General features: G+C 39.0%; 1 protein-coding gene across 3 annotated transcripts in view; it reads right to left on the reverse strand.

Moving 5' to 3' along the window:
- Window positions 1–18,856, reverse strand: part of LOC124789724 (prolyl endopeptidase) — a 94,272-nt gene that overhangs the window by 13,041 nt on the left and 62,375 nt on the right. For all 3 annotated transcript variants that reach the window (XM_047257184.1, XM_047257177.1, XM_047257191.1), the window contains exon 13: window positions 12,487–12,597. In XM_047257184.1, coding sequence (XP_047113140.1) covers window positions 12,487–12,597 — 111 coding nt within the window. The remainder of the gene's footprint in view (window positions 1–12,486; window positions 12,598–18,856) is intronic.

Below are 18,856 nucleotides of genomic sequence, written 5' to 3' on the forward strand. Positions count from 1 at the left end.
TTTTTCACACATCACTGATCATTTTAGCCGCTCCCCACAGGTTTTAACGTCATTATTTCTTCGTCAGACAATTGTTAGCCCCATTTTCATAATCTTTCACCACAACACCACTCCTTTTAATACGTTTTTTTCGAAATTTTCCGTCCTTTAACGTGTTTTAGCAGCAACACAACCACCTAACCTTTATGCACATCGCTGTCTACCAACCCAAGTTCACCACAGGATCAACTTAACCAACACTTTTTCGCCTTTTTTCATACCATATCTCCGGTTGCTTTCTAGTTCACCTTTATCTCTCCCCATATATTTTTATCTTTCATTTTCATTTCAACCTCATGTTAAACTTTCCACCTTCTAATACCATGTCACCCTCTCAACACCCCCACAACGACCCCATTGAGTTTTGTTTACACTCCCTCCGCAAACATGCCTTCACCCTAGCCAGATTACGCTCGCATATTTTATTTTCTCAGGCTTGTCTGACATTCGGCATAACCCCCAAAAGCCTCACACTTAAAGTTCCCATCTCTGGCTGCAACCCTTCTTTCCATCAGTCCCTATACCAGTTCCAAACTGAACAATCCATTGCCCTCATCCACCTAATCCTTCACCTACACATCAACTCAGCCAATGAACACACCCGTCAACTCCTATCCTTAATAAAAGTCCTCAATCTTTCCTCTCCCACATCCACACCGGCTATTCAGAGCATCCTCCTACAGGCCAACCGCAAATTAGAACAGCATGCCACCCTTCACCTCAAAAAACTATCCAATCTCCTGGTTTCCCACCTCCCTTCACAACCTTTCCAGCAAACCTCAACCACCTCTCATTGCACACAAACCCAGTCTCTCCCATCTACTCAATCTCCCACTTCCAGCTCCACTCCCTCCAAAACCTCAAAATTCCAATCAACACAATCTGGTACCACAACACCCTAATTCAGTAGTTAACCTTTCCTCCAAACCTCTCTCCCAATCCGAAACTTCTGTCCTATTCAAAGGCCTCACCTTCAGCCACACTCCCAGATTCAACCAAACAGCCCTCGTCAAATATTTACTGTCCTACACTCGTACTCTCTGCTGGAAGTATCACTTTGCCACGAAGAAAAATGATGCTAATCCTACCCCTAATGATCCAACTCCCCAAGACACTATCCAAATTGAACCCTGCCTGGAACAGTTCTGTCCTCCGTCACAGCGGGATCCACCTCCTCTTCCTCAAAATCACCCTGTCCAAACCTTCCAGGAGTTTCTGACTTCCAGCCTTGCCTCTCAATCCTCCTTAAAAAACCTTAATCCTACTCCCAACATCACCACTGCTGAAGCCCAGGCTATCCGTGATATGAAGGCTGACCGGTCCATCGTCATTCTTCCGGCGGACAAGGGTTCCACAACCGTGGTACTTGATCGTCGGGAGTATGTGGCTGAGGGACTGTGTCAGCTTTCAGACACCACCACATACAAAGTTTGCCAAGGTAATCCCATTCCTGATGTCCAGGCGGAGCTCCAAGGAATCCTCAGAACCTTAGGCCCCCTACAAAACCTTTCACCTGACTCCATCAACCTCCTGACCCCACCGACACCCCGCAACCCTACCTTCTACCTTCTTCCTAAAATTCACAAACCCAATCATCCCGGCCGCCCCATTGTAGCTGGTTACCAAGCCCCCACTGAACGTATCTCTGCCTATGTAGATCAACACCTTCAACCCATTACATGCAGTCTCCCATCCTTCATCAAAGACACCAACCACTTTCTCGAACGCCTGGAATCCTTACCCAATCCGTTACCCCCAGAAACCATCCTTGTAACCATTGATGCCACTTCCTTATACACAAATATCCCGCACGTCCAGGGCCTCACTGCGATGGAGCACTTCCTTTCACGCCGATCACCTGCCACACTACCTAAAACCTCTTTCCTCATTACCTTAGCCAGCTTCATCCTGACCCACAACTTCTTCACTTTTGAAGACCAGACATACCAACAATTAAAGGGAACAGCCATGGGTACCAGGATGGCCCCTTCGTACGCCAACCTATTCATGGGTCGCTTAGAGGAAGCCTTCTTGGTTACCCAGGCCTGCCAACCCAAAGTTTGGTACAGATTTGATGACATCTTCATGATCTGGACTCACAGTGAAGAAGAACTCCAGAATTTCCTCTCCAACCTCAACTCCTTTGGTTCCATCAGATTCACCTGGTCCTACTCCAAATCCCATGCCACTTTCCTTGATGCTGACCTCCACCTGTCCAATGGCCAGCTTCACACGTCCGTCCACATCAAACCCACCAACAAGCAACAGTACCTCCATTATGACAGCTGCCACACATTCCACATCAAACGGTCCCTTCCCTACAGCCTAGGTCTTCGTAGCAAACGAATCTGCTCCAGTCCGGAATCCCTGAAGCATTACACCAACAACCTGACAACAGCTTTCGCATCCCGCAACTACCCTCCCGACCTGGTACAGAAGCAAATAACCAGAGCCACTTCCTCATCCTCTCAAACCCAGAACCTCCCACAGAAGAACCCCAAAAGTGCCCCACTTGTGACAGGATACTTTCTGGGACTGGATCAGATTCTGAATGTGGCTCTCCAGCAGGGATACGACTTTCTCAAATCCTGCCCTGAAATGAGATCCATCCTTCATGAAATCCTCCCCACTCCACCAAGAGTGTCTTTCTGCCATCCACCTAACCTTCATAACCTCTTAGTTCATCCCTATGAAATCCCCAAACCACCTTCCCTACCTTCTGGCTCCTACCCTTGTAACCGCCCCCAGTGTAAAACCTGTTCCATGCACCCTCCCACCACCACCTACTCCAGTCCTGTAACCCGGAAGGTGTACACGATCAATGGCAGAGCCACGTGTGAAAGCACCCACGTGATCTACCAACTGACCTGCCTACACTGTGATGCATTCTATGTGGGAATGACCAGCAACAAACTGTCCATTCACATGAATGGACACAGGCAGACAGTGTTTGTTGGTAATGAGGATCACCCTGTGGCTAAACATGCCTTGGTGCACGGCCAGCACATCCTGGCGCAATGTTACACCGTCCGGGTTATCTGGATACTTCCCACTAACACCAACCTATCCGAACTCCGGAGATGGGAACTTGCTCTTCAATATATCCTCTCTTCCCATTATCCACCAGGCCTCAATCTCCGCTAATTTCAAGTTGCCGCCACTCATACGTCACCTGTCATTCAACAACATCTTTGCCTCTGCACTTCTGCTTCGACTGACATCTCTGCCCAAACTCTTTGTCTTTAAATATGTCTGCTTGTGTCTGTATATGTGTGGATGGATGTGTGTGCGCGCGCGCGCGCGCGCGCGCGCGCGCGCGCGCACGAGCGAGAGTGTATACCCGTCCTTTTTTCCCCCTAAGGTAAGTCTTTTCGCTCCCAGGATTGGAATGACTCCTTACCCTCTCCCTTAAAACCCACATCCTTTCATCTTTCCTTCTCCTTCCCTCTTTCCTGATGAGGCAACAGTTTGTTGCGAAAGCTTGAATTTTGTGTGTATGTTTGTGTGTCTGTCGACCTGCCAGCACTTTCATTTGCTAAGTCACATCATCTTTGTTTTTAGATATATTTTTCCTACATGGAATGTTTCCCTCTATTATAACAGTATATACAGTTCCGTACAGTAAATGGCACAGCTCCAGTAATAAATATAGACTTTGAACAGAAGTCTGTAGCTAAGGTAGAATTTTCAAAATTTTTAGGTGTGTCCATTGATGAGAGGTTAAACTGGAAGCAACACATTGATGGTCTGCTGACACGTCTGAGTTCAGCTACGTATGCTATTAGGGTTATTGCAAATTTTGGTGATAAGAATCTCAGTAAATTAGCTTACTATGCCTACTTTCATTCATTGCTTTCGTACGGCATCATATTCTGGGGTAATTCATTGTTGAGTAGAAAAGTATTCATTGCTCAAAAACGTGTAATCAGAATAATTGCTGGAGCCCACCCACAGTCATCCTGCAGACATCTAAGGATCTAGGGATCCTCACAGTATATATATATATATATATATATATATATATTCACTTATGAAATTTGTTGTTAATAATCAAACCCAGTTCGAAAGTAATAGCAGTGTGCATAGCCATAACACCAGGAGAAAGGATGATCTTCACTATGCAGGGTTAAATCTGACTTTGGCACAGAAAGGGGTAAATTATGCTGCCACATAAGTCTTTGGTCACCTACCAAACAGCATCAAAAGTCTGACAGATAGCCACCCAACATTTAAAAATAAATTGAAAGAATTTCTAGATGACAATTACTCCTACTCATTGGCTGAATTTTTAGATATAAATTAAGGGAAAAAAACAACAACTTAAACATTAGTGTCATGCAATATTTTGTGTAATGTAATATCTTGTACAGACATCTTTTATTAACCTGACACATTCCACATCATTACGAAGTGTCGTATTCATGATCTATGGAGCAAGTATTAATCTGATCTAATCTGAAGTAACACAGTAATTATATTGAGTCCAGTCAACCTATGATAGAAACTGTGTGTGTGAATTTGTTTGCTGTTATGGGGTTGTGTGTGGTGGCATTTGATATTTTCAATTTTCTTATTATGCTTTAGTCGCATTTTGTTTATAGCTCTGCATGTGCACATTTTGACTTTTTCCACAATGGAAGCAAAGATAGCCAGATTATTTAATTTTTGTGGTAGCTGAAGGTGAATTACATATAATTCTTTGTTTAATGTCTGTTTCTTTGTATATAGTGATTTAATTTCGCATTTCAGCCAGACATTTTTAGCGGCCTGCCTGGCAAGTTTTGCTGCTTTCAAACTGGTTTTTATCTTTACGTTTATGTCTTTTGGTATAAGGTCATTATGTTTACAATGGTTATTGAATCTGGTGGTTTCAACTGTTTTACACAAATTAAAATGAATCTGTATCTTCTTAAACTGGTAATAGAGGCCAACTGGAAATTCTTGACAAGGTGACATTAAATTCTTCATTTGTGTGGCCAAAGTGTCCATAGTTGCTTTATAATTCTTGATGATATTTTTGCTCTGTCATTACTACTACAAAAACAATTTTTTTTTCACGCACACAATTTCTATCCTATGGTGGTCAATCTTACAGATGACACTGCATGAAAACTAAGAACAGCTCTCAGAAAAAGGCCTAAAACACAATGTTGACTCAGTAGCAAATGAACAAGTGAAACAAGATCTCATAGAATCTGAATATATTCTCACTATAGAACAAAAAATGCAAACAATAGTGTAAACACAGGGCTGACTAGGGAGTTAATAAACATGGCAACACAGATGAAAGAAGGAAAATATAAATTCAAAAATAATTGTGATGAAACAGCTTAAAATCTAAAGAAAAAAACAGCAAACAGAAAATGTCATTGCAACAAAATCTGACAAAGGTAGTAATCTTCTCCTCACGAAAAAAAGAATACATAAAAAAACAGACTAATTGATTAGCAAAAACATAAAAAGTTAAAATCAAACCCAATTAACAAAACTCAAACACATGTTTAAAAAACCACCCAAAAATGGAGTACCGTATTTACTCCAATCTAAGCCACACTCGAATCTAAGCCGCACCTGAAATTTGAGACTCGAAATTCAAGGGGAGAGAGAAGTTTTAGGCCGCACCTCCAAATCGAAACAAAGTTGGTCCATTGTAATATGAGAGACAATTTAGGTTGAATGAATGACTATACAGCTACAGTAGTTTGATTTGAGTCGTGAGCTTAGCAGTTAAGCTTTACCAGGTAGCTGTTGCTATGCGTCAGGTGCTCCGTCCTTATTTTATACAGGTACCCTTCCTTTTTCATGTGCTTCGTCTGGTTTGAATTGATTGCTTATTTTTCTTTGATCTGATAAGTGCCGTTCTCTTTGTTATAGGTGTTTACGTCACTAAGTTAAAAATGCATTACTGTACTGTGTCATGCATTGTTTGTCGCATTCTGATAATGAGTGTTTACAGTCTGTCGCCGCTCGCAGCATGGTTTGCTTTTGTGCACACTACCGCCACTTACAATTAAAAAAAGAGAGGAATCGTCTCATTAGTGAAACAACGGCAAGAGACTGCTCTTTGTTGTTACTTACACTGCTGCTTTCTTTGATAATGAACAAGAAGAACCAAATAATAGACTGCGTATGATAGATAGATGTTCTGAACGAGAGTTTAGCAACAATTTTTCTCTGTTTGAAAATCTTTGCAATGCCTCTTTAGTACATTACATTCTGCACAGAAATAAGAGTCATCTTAGATTTAAAAATCTAGTCAATTGTCGTGCTTCATCATTTCTGACTATATCACTATTAGGCATAAGAATAATACAAATATAAACATGACATGATATGTATATTCTTCCGCGTTTGCTGTTGTCTCACTCTAGTTTCGTAGTTTATTAGGCAGACAGGATTTAAATGAGATAGCAGCAAACACGAAAGAATACATGGCAAAATGTTTATATTTGTATTATACTTATAGTGAAGAGAATACTGCATGTGATTCACAATTCATAAAAGTTCCTATTAGCAAGCATCTCTTCTCATAGGTAGGAAAAAATTCAGAACGTAGAGTTGGCCATATTGACAAACATTCCAAACAGTCTTGCCAGTCGGATTTTTGTAGTACATAGAAATGCTGCTACATTCGTAGATTAACAATACGGAATTTGTATTTACTTCGTTGGATAATGTATGAAAATGCAGTGGTCGAAAACTGAGGCGGAGAAAAAGCTCATCTTCCACCTTTTTTTTTAATTTATTTACTGACGCAGGAGGTTTTGGCGCCAGTATTTATCTTTGTGCCTGCAAAGCATGCCTGTGTAGTGCTACATATATTTGACAGCAGAAGTTAGTTGTGGCAGCACCTACCGGCATTTTTCAGACCTTCCGCTTATTTTGCACTCTATTCTAAGCCGCAGGTGGTTTTTGGATTACAAAAACCGGAAAAAAAGTGCGGCTTAGATTCGAGTAAATACGGTATACATTTACAGACAGAGAGAAACAGACTTGTACAAGAGAACCCTCAAGCCCCCAACATGAGATGTCAACCAAACATCCATTAAGAAAATTATCCAGCCCATCCAATAGAGGATTTCAGGGCAGCTCCTACATACCTACTAGCAAAACAAATGCAGCCACAGCTCACCCAGTACTATAAACTAGAAAATAATAGAACAATCAGAAATACCTCTCAACTGGTAGAACATACAATAGACACTAAAATCCCTGACACAGCAATCCTTTGATGTAGAAAATATGTACAGTTGTAACCTTGTTAATGAAACCATAAAAGTAATTGAAGAAATCCTGAAAAAACACAACCAGCTACCTCATGAACACACAGATGAAACCACAAAATAATTACCGTTAATAACACAACAAAATTATTTTGAATTCAATCAAGAATACTACATACAAGAAGGTTTACACATGGTTCACCTACCTCAGGAACCTTAGTCAACATTTTCATGAATCACATAGAAAAATTAATATTTGAAGACATAACAAAAAAAAAAAAGCTACATCATCATCAACTGGTACTGATACATGGATGACACGATATGCATGGTAGATGAACCTAGAAACAGGCTACAGCAACTACACGAAGACATAAGTACTGTACACAAAAATTTCACAACAGAAGAAGAACAAGAAAATGCACCACACTTTTTAGACATAACCATAAGAAAAGACAATAATACACACATTTGACATATGAAGGAAACGCACAACAAGTGACATTATCTTAAATGAAACTTCAAACTACCTACAGAACCACAAACAAGCAGCAACCAGATACATGTTAAACAGGCTGAACATGATCCCCGTAAACACTTCTAATTACCAGAAAGAGTTAGCCATTATAAAACAAACAGCATTAAAAATGGACACAAAGAAACAATGGTAACAAACTAAACAGAGAGAGACAAATAATGAAAAAACCACACTAACTCATACAACTTGCACTACAACAAAAAAAATGGCGTACAATTACCTTCCACAGCAAATTCACTCATAAAATAGGAAACCCATTAAAAAAACAAGGCATAAACATTGCTTACAAAAAACAAACAATGAAGCACTCCCATCTCTAAAATCAAAACCAGACAGATACTAACAGTGTGTTATCCATCAGCTCAGTTGCAGAGATTGTGAGAAGATATTGCAATGACTGGCAGGGCATTTGACAAAAGATATAAAGAACACATCAGAACAAATACAGTACAAACCATTCAACATTTGCGGATAATCTAAAAGAAGAACACCATAGACCAAGCAATATTGAAAACGATATGAGTATCATAAAAAATCAGTAAAGACAGACACCACTTTTTTCCACGAAAATTTCCACGTACAAAAAGCATTAACACAAAATAAACAGTGCTCAATAACCATATAAATATTGGAAAGACTATGCAGAATAATTGATGAAATTACATAAAAAAATAGCCTTTTCCATCCTTCAACCCCTCCCACAACTCCTCTCCCCCCCTCACTGTTTCATTTCACTTCTCACTCATCACCATCTCTTCTAACTCCATCACACTGCTGCATGTCCTCTCATCATGGTTTCCCCTTCCCCTTTAAAAAATAAACATCCATTGCTATTCCTTCTCTACTCTTCTACAGTACATAAATACACAGAAACATAATTAAATAGAATTCCACACATTAAATAACCTATTTTTTTTTAATAAAAGTTGTAGGTCAAAGACAAAGTAATGGAAAGGTTAAAATCAAGCAATGGGAAATCCAGGATGGATGTAACAATTCCGAAGAAGGAAAGCTGCTACTCACCATATAGGGGAGATGCTGAGTTGTGATAGGCACAATAAAAAGATTCACACAATCATAGCTTTCGGCCATTATGGCCTTTGTCAGCAGTGCGCGCGCGCACACACACACACACACACACACACACACACACACACACACACACAGCAGTGTAGTTTCAGCTCTCTGTGACTGCAGACATATGTGCAAGTTGTGTGCGTGTGCGTGCGCCTGCAGTCTCAGAGCTGAAACTACACTGCTCTCAGACTGCATACGTGTGTGCAAGTTGCGTTTACGTTTGTGTCTACTGCTGATAAAGGCCTATCGCGACTCTGCATCGCCACTTGGCAACACTTCAAAACACAAAGAATAACACATATGTGAAGTACAAAAACAAACAATACAGCAGTGTGCATAAAAGTGTGTTGTGAGAAATACATAGTGGTGCAGAATATCTAAATATTAGACCAAAATTATCAGTGTAACACAGAAAAACAACGATGTGCTAGTAGACGGCATTTCCCGATATAAGCGAGAAATCAGCTGAAAGATCACTGTAAGTACAAGTCAACCTGTTCTTAACGAACTGTTTTTCAATCTGAAAAGCAAATCAAAATGTAAATAACTTAATTACAGACCACTGATGATGCTGTACCTCAATAAAGCAAAACGTGTCTGATGAAAAAATCTTACATTTTGTAGTTACAACTACAGCGAAAATACCCTCAAGAATTATAAAGCAACTATGGACACTATGACCACACAAATGAAGAATTTGACTAAGAATCAATCCCCCTCTAGCAATGCAGAATAGTGTGCAGAGATTTACATATATTCTGTGCATGTGTGTTTTTAGCATTAGTAGCTCATATATCTATTCCATATAGTGCTTACACACTTTATGGAAAATAAATATCCCTCCCACCCCATATGTAAAGCATGTCTGCAACTGCGTCGCCAGTGATCTCAATGATTCACAATCAAACTGGGAAGTGTCAGTACACCTCTCTGAAATACTTTCTTCTTGTGATGTAATGGGGTAGATATAATGGGACATCGGCTGCTTGCTTTTCAGTTTGCAGATTCATGAAAAAGGGAGCTGCATAACCACAATTCAACAACATACCCTACCTCAAACTACTACCCCTCTTCCAACCTATTACAGCATGAGAACACAGTTATCTCCTAATACAGGTCTACTGCACTTAGATGTGGTACGCACTTTTATATCTCTTTGTAACACACTTTACCAGTAAACAATTTTGTACTATTAAAACACTATTTTTAATAATTTGTGATATTCCCATCCCATTTAACACAAACCACAGTGAAACCCTGCTTTTACACTGTTCAAGGGGCTTCAAAAATTGGTGTGAAATGTGGGAAAATGTAAAATGTGGGAAATAACGTTTTAAGCTATAAAAGTTATGTGTAGGATACCACCTTGCATTTTCACGCTTCATGTATGATATATGTTCATAACAGGCATCAGAAGACTTGCCAGGGGCTTGTTCATTATCCAATAAAGGTTTATTATCTAATAAAAACTGCTGATGTAATTGTAACTGCTAAACGTCTGGGAAGTAGGGACGTCTGACTCAATTTCATACGTCATAATGTTTCTGAAAGCCTGCAGCTGTAATTCATTATTTAAATAATGAAATACTGCACTAATTATGTATTTTTTCATGTTTATCATGATGCGTTTAGAGAATTTTTTTCTCACTGTCAAGTGCACATATGTACATTAGTATTTTGTGTGGTGTTTGAATGTGTGTTATTCTGCAGCTCTTGCACTGTAGTCGTCTTTTTGAGGTTGTCACATACTGTGCCTCCTCAGTTACCTGGACAACCACAACCACACACACTGTTTGTGTGACATCACAAAAAATAAAACTCATTTTGATCAGCATGAAAAAGTATGTAACCGGCACTCTGTTAAAACTAAAAACATTTGAGCAACACAAAGTCAACGACATTATCAACTTTTTTGTAATGTTTAAATTGCGGGAAAATTATAAATATGTTGACGCAAAATCGGGTGGAAATTAACATTGTGGACACAGGAAACTTGTCAGGAACGATAAATGTTGTAAATGGCAGGAAAACGTTAATTCTGGGAACATAAAAGTGGGGGTTACACCATACTCTCAAGTTCCAAAGAAATTGGTACACCTGCCTAATGTCGTGTAGGGCCCGTGTGAGCATGCGGAAGTGCTGCAACACGTTGGAGCATGGACTTGACTAACATCTGAAGCAGTGCTAGAGGGAATTGACACCATAAATCTTACAGGGCTGCCCATAAATCTGTAAGAATATGAGGGGCTGGTGATCTCTTCTGAACAGCACATGGCATGGCATCCCAGACATGCTCAATAATGTTCAAGTCAGCAGAGGTGATTGAATTCAGAAGTATGTTCCTGGAGCCACTCTACAGCAATTCTGTATGTATGGGGTGTCTCATTATCCTGCTGAAATGCCCAAATCTGTCGGAATGCACACTGGACATGAATGGATGCATGTGATCAGACATGTTGCTGACATACGTGTCACCTGTCAGAGTAGAATCTAAACATATCAGGGGTCCCATATCACTCCAACTGCACACACTTGACTCCATTACAAAGCCTCCACCAGCTTGAACAGTCCCATGCTGACATGCAGGGTCTATAGATTCATGAGGTTGTCTCCATATCGGTACACGTCCATCTGCTTGATACAATTTGAAACAAGACTTGTCTGACCAGGCAATATGTTTCTGCTCATCAACAGTCCAATATCAGTGTTGATGGGCCCAGGAGAGGTGTAAAGTTGTGTGTCTTGCAGTCATCAAGGGTACATGAGTGAACCTTCAGCTCCAAAAGCCAATATGGATGCTGTTTTGTTCAATGGCTCGCACGCTGACACTTGCTGATGCCCCAGCATTGAAATCTGCTGCAACTTGCAGAAGAATTGCACTTCTGTCACACTGAACAATTCTCTTCCATTGTCATTGGTCCCATTCTTGCAGGATCCTTTTCCAGAAGCACTGATGTTGGAGATTTGATGTTTTACCAGAGTCCTGGTATTCACAGTACACTCATGAAATGGTCGTACGGGAGAATCCCCCTTAATCGCTACATCGGAGATGCTGTGCCTGCGTGGACTACAACACCATGTTCAAACTTACTTAAATTTTGATAACCTGCTAATGTAGCAGCAGTAACCCAACTAACAACTGCACCAGACACTTGTCTTGTATAGGTGTTGCCAACTCCAGAACCGTATTCTGGCTGTTTATGTATCTCTGTATTTGAATATGCATGCCTATACCAGTTTCTTCGGTGCTGAAGTGTATCAGTTCTTGAGAAATATAAGAACAGAATGTTTGTATGAAATTTAATATAGTTTAATTTTGTACTACAAAACATTTTTGCTAGAAGTTGTGGTTACTTATGCACTCACTTATGTAATTCTTTACCAACAGTTGACAGGTTAAGTTTTTCCATTGTGCTTGCGAAATGAGGTCCACATAGAAATGGTGAATAAAGATGTAAACCGACTGTATCATTCTTATATACAGTTATAAATAAACACCTTGTATTATCAGTCCCCAATTACGAATCCTATCCAAAAAGAAACCAGTGTACAAGTCTTATTAACTGTTATTAATAATGAAGCAAACACTGAGCAATACTGTGATCTCACCTGTTTCTTCACATCTCGCAGAACATGATGTAGTGTTGCAATGAACTTCAGGGAGTGGAGAGGAACAACTCTGTCATCATGATCAGCAGTTAACAATAGAGTGGCTGGATACTGAAATAATAATAATAATAATAATAATAATAATAATAATAATAATTACTCTACTCAAGATTGCAAGTAACAGGAAATAATGTGTATCAGTTTCAATAAATACAGTGGAAACTGCATAGCAAGCATAATTCATTCCAGAATCTTACTTGTAATGCGAAACACTCATTAAGCAAAACCCACATAAATTAATGTAAAATATGGTAATGCATTCCATGAAGAGAAAGTTCTAAAACTTTATCTTATTCATGCCATTCATTCATAGAAAATTATACATACACAATTATGTACTTTATATTTAAAAACAAAGATGATGTGACTTACCATACGAAAGCGCTGGCAGGTCGATAGAAACACAAACAAACACATACATACACACAAAATTCTAGCTTTCCCAACCAATGGTTGCTTCGTCAGGAAAGAGGGAAGGAGAGGGAAAGACGAAAGGATGTGGGTTTTAAGGGAGAGGGTAAGGAGTCATTCCAATCTCGGGATCGGAAAGACTTACCCTAGGGGGAAAAAAGGACAGGTATACACTCGCGCACGCACGCACGCACGCACGCAAGCACGCACACGAACACAAGTTTAGAAAGATGTGTGATCACTCAGACTGCAATACGTACTAAAGACATTTTTCAGCTGCCAACAATGAAAGGTATTCCTGTTGTTGAATGTTTCTCCAGCTGCACGAGAACAGCCGACACTACACTGAATTGTCATCACATGTTACGTGAAACCTTGCTCATTAAGCAAGTCATTCTTTTACAATTTGTTTTGTTCATTATGCGAAATGCATATTATGGGAGATGCTTGTTAAATGAGGTTCCACTGTATAACAAATGTAAAATAAAATCAGGCAGTACACTGCGACCGATGCAGAATCTGATTCACACATCCGTTTACAGAGAGTGAAACACAAACTAAAATACATAGGATATTGTCAACATTGCAGCTCAAAAGAAAAGAAATAATGAAACAGGAAACTGTGGAGTACAGTGACCCAGTATGGAAATATCAAACTCCAGCATCACAAAAGATGTCTGGGGCATAGGGAGAGGATGAAAGAAACTGAAAAGCAGGCAAAGAAACACAGCTGATAGAATGCTATACCACACAAGACTCAATAATAATTCTTTAAAGTTGTTTTAAGTATCATTATGTGATTTATATGAACCACATCAGATGAGCCTGGCCCAAGCAGTTATAATACTGATAACAGCAATAAAATAGTTTTATTCCAGCTTTATTTTTTATCTTATCATACACTCCTACAGTAAAGAATAACCTGTTACATCGCTTTTCAATAAAATGGCCTTGTCCTTGAGGTGGTTGCAGTTTATTATTATTATTATTATTATTATTATTATTATTGTTGTTGTTGTTGTTTCTTTCTTTCTTTCCTCAGACGTTATATCTGGTCAAAAATGGAAAGTGACGCGGACCTTGATCAAGCGTGACTTCCTTTTAACTGTACGGTATATGTTACATTGCATTTAGGAACTTTCGGGTAATTGAACATGTATCAATAATTACAGATTTCTGTAGTTGTATATATAACTTTGGATGTAGCTGTATTGCATTGATGTACTGGTGGATATTATGTGGTATGACTCCTGTAGTTTATAGTATAATTGGTATAATGTCAACTTTATCCTGATGCCACATGTCCTTGACTTCCTCAGCCAGTTGGATGTATTTTTCAATTTTTTCTCCTGTTTTCTTTTGTATATTTGTTGTATTGGGTATGGATATTTCAATTAGTTGTGTTAATTTCTTATTTTTATTGGTGACTGATGTCAGGTTTGTTATGTGGTGTTTTATCTGTTATAATGGTTCTGTTCCAGTATAATTTGTATTCATCATTCTCCAGTACATTTTGTGGTGCATACTTGTGTGTGGGAAGGTGTTGTTTTATAAGTTTATGTTGTAAGGCAAGCTGTTGACGTATTATTTTTGCTACATTGTCATGTCTTCTGGGGTATTCTGTATTTGCTAGTATTGTACATCCACTTGTGATGTGATCTACTGTCACTATTTGTTGTTTGCAAAGTCTGCATTTATCTGTTGTGGTATTGGGATCTTTAATAATATTCTTGCTGTAATATCTGGTGTTTATTGTTTGATCCTGTATTGCAATCATGAATCCTTCTGTCTCACTGTATATATTGCCTTTTCTTAGCCATGTGTTGGATGCATCTTGTTCGATGTGTGGCTGTGTTAGATGATACGGGTGCTTGCCATGTAGTGTTTTCTTTTTCCAATTTACTTTCTTCATATCTGTTGATGTTATGTGATCTAAAGGGTTGTAGAAGTGGTTATGAAAATGCAATTGTGTAGCCGATGTATTTATATGAGCGATTGCTTTGTGTATTTTGCTAGTTTCTGCTCGTTCTATAAAGAATTTTCTTAAATTGTCTACCTGTCTATAATGTAGGTTTTTTATGTCGATAAATCCCCTTCTTCCTTCCTTTCTGCTTAATGTGAATCTTTCTGTTGCTGAATGTATGTGATGTATTCTATATTTGTGGCATTGTGATCGTGTACGTGTATTGAGCGCTTCTAGGTCTGTGTTACTCCATTTCACTACTCCAAATGAGTAGGTCAATATTGGTATAGCATAAGTATTTATAGCTTTTGTCTTGTTTCTTGCTGTCAATTCTGTTTTCAGTATTTTTGTTAGTCTTTGTCTATATTTTTCTTTTAGTTCTTCTTTAATATTTGTATTATCTATTCCTATTTTTTTTCTGTGTCCTAGATATTTATAGGCATCTGTTTTTTCCATTATTATTATTATTATTATTATTATTATTATTATTATTATTATTATTATTATTATTATTATTATTATTATTATTATTATTATCACAACTGTATTACAAACACCAAACCTAAATACAATGGAATTCTGAACACCAACCCATATAAAGTTCAGGAAATTTAGTACATTACTAATTATTACATCAACTTTATTGTACTTTCAAAATGCCATACACCATCCATCCAAAACATTCCAAGGGTGATGAGACACTGTTACCAATACAAACATATCACAAAATGAGAAAGTGCAGAAATTCACATGGAAGATCAATACACTGATAATTACCAACATTCAACCCAATGTGACACATGAGTTGACCAGAATCCCAAAGAACGAGTTTTCTGGAGTCTGACATGGTTGTATGAACGTTCTGTGCATTATACTGAAGTGGAAGGTGACTATGTAGAACACCTGAAGCATGAACCACTATCTTTGTTGTGTCACAGCACATCTCCAGTTCACCAATACAGAGTTGGATTACCTGGTGTGATGCAATCAGGACACTGATGGCAATGGGAGTCCATTGTGCTGCTCTAATTAACCTTTATAATGGAGAAGAGAGCGAGAAGAACCTCCTTGGTTGCTTAGAGGGGTTTAAGATTTATTCAATCTAAACACTTTGAATGTGAAGTTGTCAGACCAATTATTTCTTGAGATACAAATATACATATATTGCTTAAGATACACATGAAGTCAACTTCCTATAGATTAAATCAGCACCTCTTCTCTGGGTAATCCTCTCAATAAACGCAATCTGCAACTTTCATCAGAGATGAGCACCTTTGCTCTCACTTGTTCTGCTAACTACTTAATCACTGGTCCCTTGACCTACCTCACTAATACTAAACGGTTCCTTAGCTGAACTGGCAGGAGACAAGCACCAATTACTGTCTTCTTCCTACTATTAAGTGAAAAATATTCAACAGTCATTATCTAAGACAGAGTCTAGCTGTTTGTCCAATGCAATCCCAATGGAAGCAAAAACAAAGTGATACTTATCTAAAAGTGGTTGTGTCCACCAGCGCCTCACAGTCTTCTTGTGGCTGAAGTTTCCACTGCTCCATCAGTAGCTGCTGCTACCCTCCACCATGTTGAGTCCCTGCCCTGACATCACTCATTGTCTGCTGCTCAATTACTGGTTGAATACTCTATTAATACTAACTTCCCACTGCTCATGGCTTCCTTTTACACAACATTTTGGAGGATGTTCCTACTTGGGTATAGCTTTCCCTAACTTATGTTTCAGTGCTTCGAAAATATTCTGTCTCTGTACACCATGCCGACTTATTTTTGTTTGGCAGAGTTCCTGCTTGGAATCTTATGGACCTTCACTCTCTCAGTGGCTCACCGTGTTTCCTTGTGACTTATTTCAGAGACCTTGTCTCACTTTGTCTACGCATGCCTGTCCAGTTGCACATCGCTAAGTGGTGCTTGAGGCTGTACCTGCTCAGGAGTACTGACAATTTTTAGAACATGTGATACTGTCTCTCGCATTAATTTTGATTTAGACTTAAAATATTCTATTGTCATGACTTCTTCAACTACTCTATTTGGACCAAAGTGGAATTATCAATGCATTAAAGAGCAGAATTTCCAAAAAACAGCACCAAATAAATAATTCAATAGGCTAATACATTTGTTAATTCTTATTGACTAACTTCTTTCTTTTGTTCATATGTCTTTTACTGCTGCTTCATCCAGCAGTAGCATCCTCACTGATGTATAGCATTGGGCTCAAGAGATTCTGAAGTATTCTTTGATATTACGGAACAATTCTCTTCTGCTTTCTTCAGTTGTGCCTCTCAGTTTTTATTTCAGAGGCAACTCATGAGGGACATTTTACTCATGGATCATGCACGGTTACCCCATGGAGTCATTGTTCGCAGATCAGTATTCCTAATGTGTCCATGACAGAAAAACAGATGAAGATTGTAATTTAATGCATTCTTTTCGGTCATAGCAAGTGAATATGGACTGTCAGTCAAAGACATACTAATTGATTCCTTACCAGGACAGCTCTTTTAAGCTACGCCTGAGTAGTAGTGTCTTCAATCACTGTGGCAATATCAGCCAAAGAAGAAATCTATGGAATATGTTCCCAGATATGCGAGAGGTTCGAAGACTTCTTAGATAATAGATTCCGGTATGCTGTCCTGCATGGTGATTGTTCGTCACAGACAAGGTTATTACCAGGATTGTCCCAGGGAGGAGTGATAGGACCACTCTTGTGCTCTATACACGTAAATGATCTTATGGATACAGTGAGCAGCAAGATGTGACTGCTCATGACACTAGTGTACAGGTAAGTGTTTCCCCTTAATGTCTGCAGAGGGCACAGGATGACATAAGAAAATATCTATTTGACATGTTGAATGGCTGCTAACTCTGAATGTAGAAAAATTTAATGCAGATGAGTAGGAAAAAATTCTGTTACATTTTAATACAGTATTAGTAATGTGCTGCTCAGCAGTCATGCCGGTTAAATATCTGGGCATAATGCTGCAAATCAATATTAATGGAAATAGCACATAAGGTCAGTAGTTGGGATGGCGAATTATCCGCTTCCGTTTATTGGAAAAATTTAGGAAAAGGGTTCTCATTTGTACATGAGACCACATACAGAACCCTAGTGCAAACCCTTCTTGATACTGTTGAGGTGTTTGGGATTCCCAAATGGTCATATTAAATGAAAATATCAAGGTAATTCAGTAATTTGGTGCTATATTTGTTACCGATAGGTTTGATGAACATGCAAGTGTTATGGAGTTCTTCATAATGTCAAACGGGAATCCCTGGAGAGAAGAATGTTATTACTTGGGGGGGGGGGGGGGGGGGGGGGGGGTTAATGGAGAAAATTAAGGCACTGGCATTTGCAGCTAACAGCAGAACAACTGTACTGTTGGCAACACACATTTCATGTACAGAGTGCAAAGATAAGATAAAGTAGGATTTGGTGGAAGCATACAGACAGTCTTTTTCCCCTCACTCCATTTATGTGTGGATCAGGAAAGGGAATAACTGCCTGTGGTATAAGGTACACTCCACCATACACCATTTGGTGGCTTCAGGAGTGTCTGCATGTACGTAAGAGATGTCCCATACTATTTTTGTTTCGAAGGACCAAAGGCTCAGTCACACAAATACTTCATATGACCTACTCCCAGGAACAAAACTTATTTCTTAATGTAATCCTTACAAAACCTTCCAAATGAAGTGGCATATATTCACGTTACTAGTATTTTGTGCAACATAGTTATCAGCAAGAAAAAGCAAATTAGTATAAACATAGTCATAATTCTTAAAGTAATGATAAAACAGACTGGAACACCATTTATCATAGAGTCTGTTCTAGAACACTGTCCTTCCTTCTGCACTATTTTCATAGGAACAGTTGAGGAACCAACTGAACAAAGTAAACAAATCTGTCCTAGAATGACAGAATGA

The sequence above is a fragment of the Schistocerca piceifrons genome, chromosome 1, assembly GCF_021461385.2.
Source record: "Schistocerca piceifrons isolate TAMUIC-IGC-003096 chromosome 1, iqSchPice1.1, whole genome shotgun sequence".
NCBI classification, from domain to species: domain Eukaryota; kingdom Metazoa; phylum Arthropoda; class Insecta; order Orthoptera; family Acrididae; genus Schistocerca; species Schistocerca piceifrons.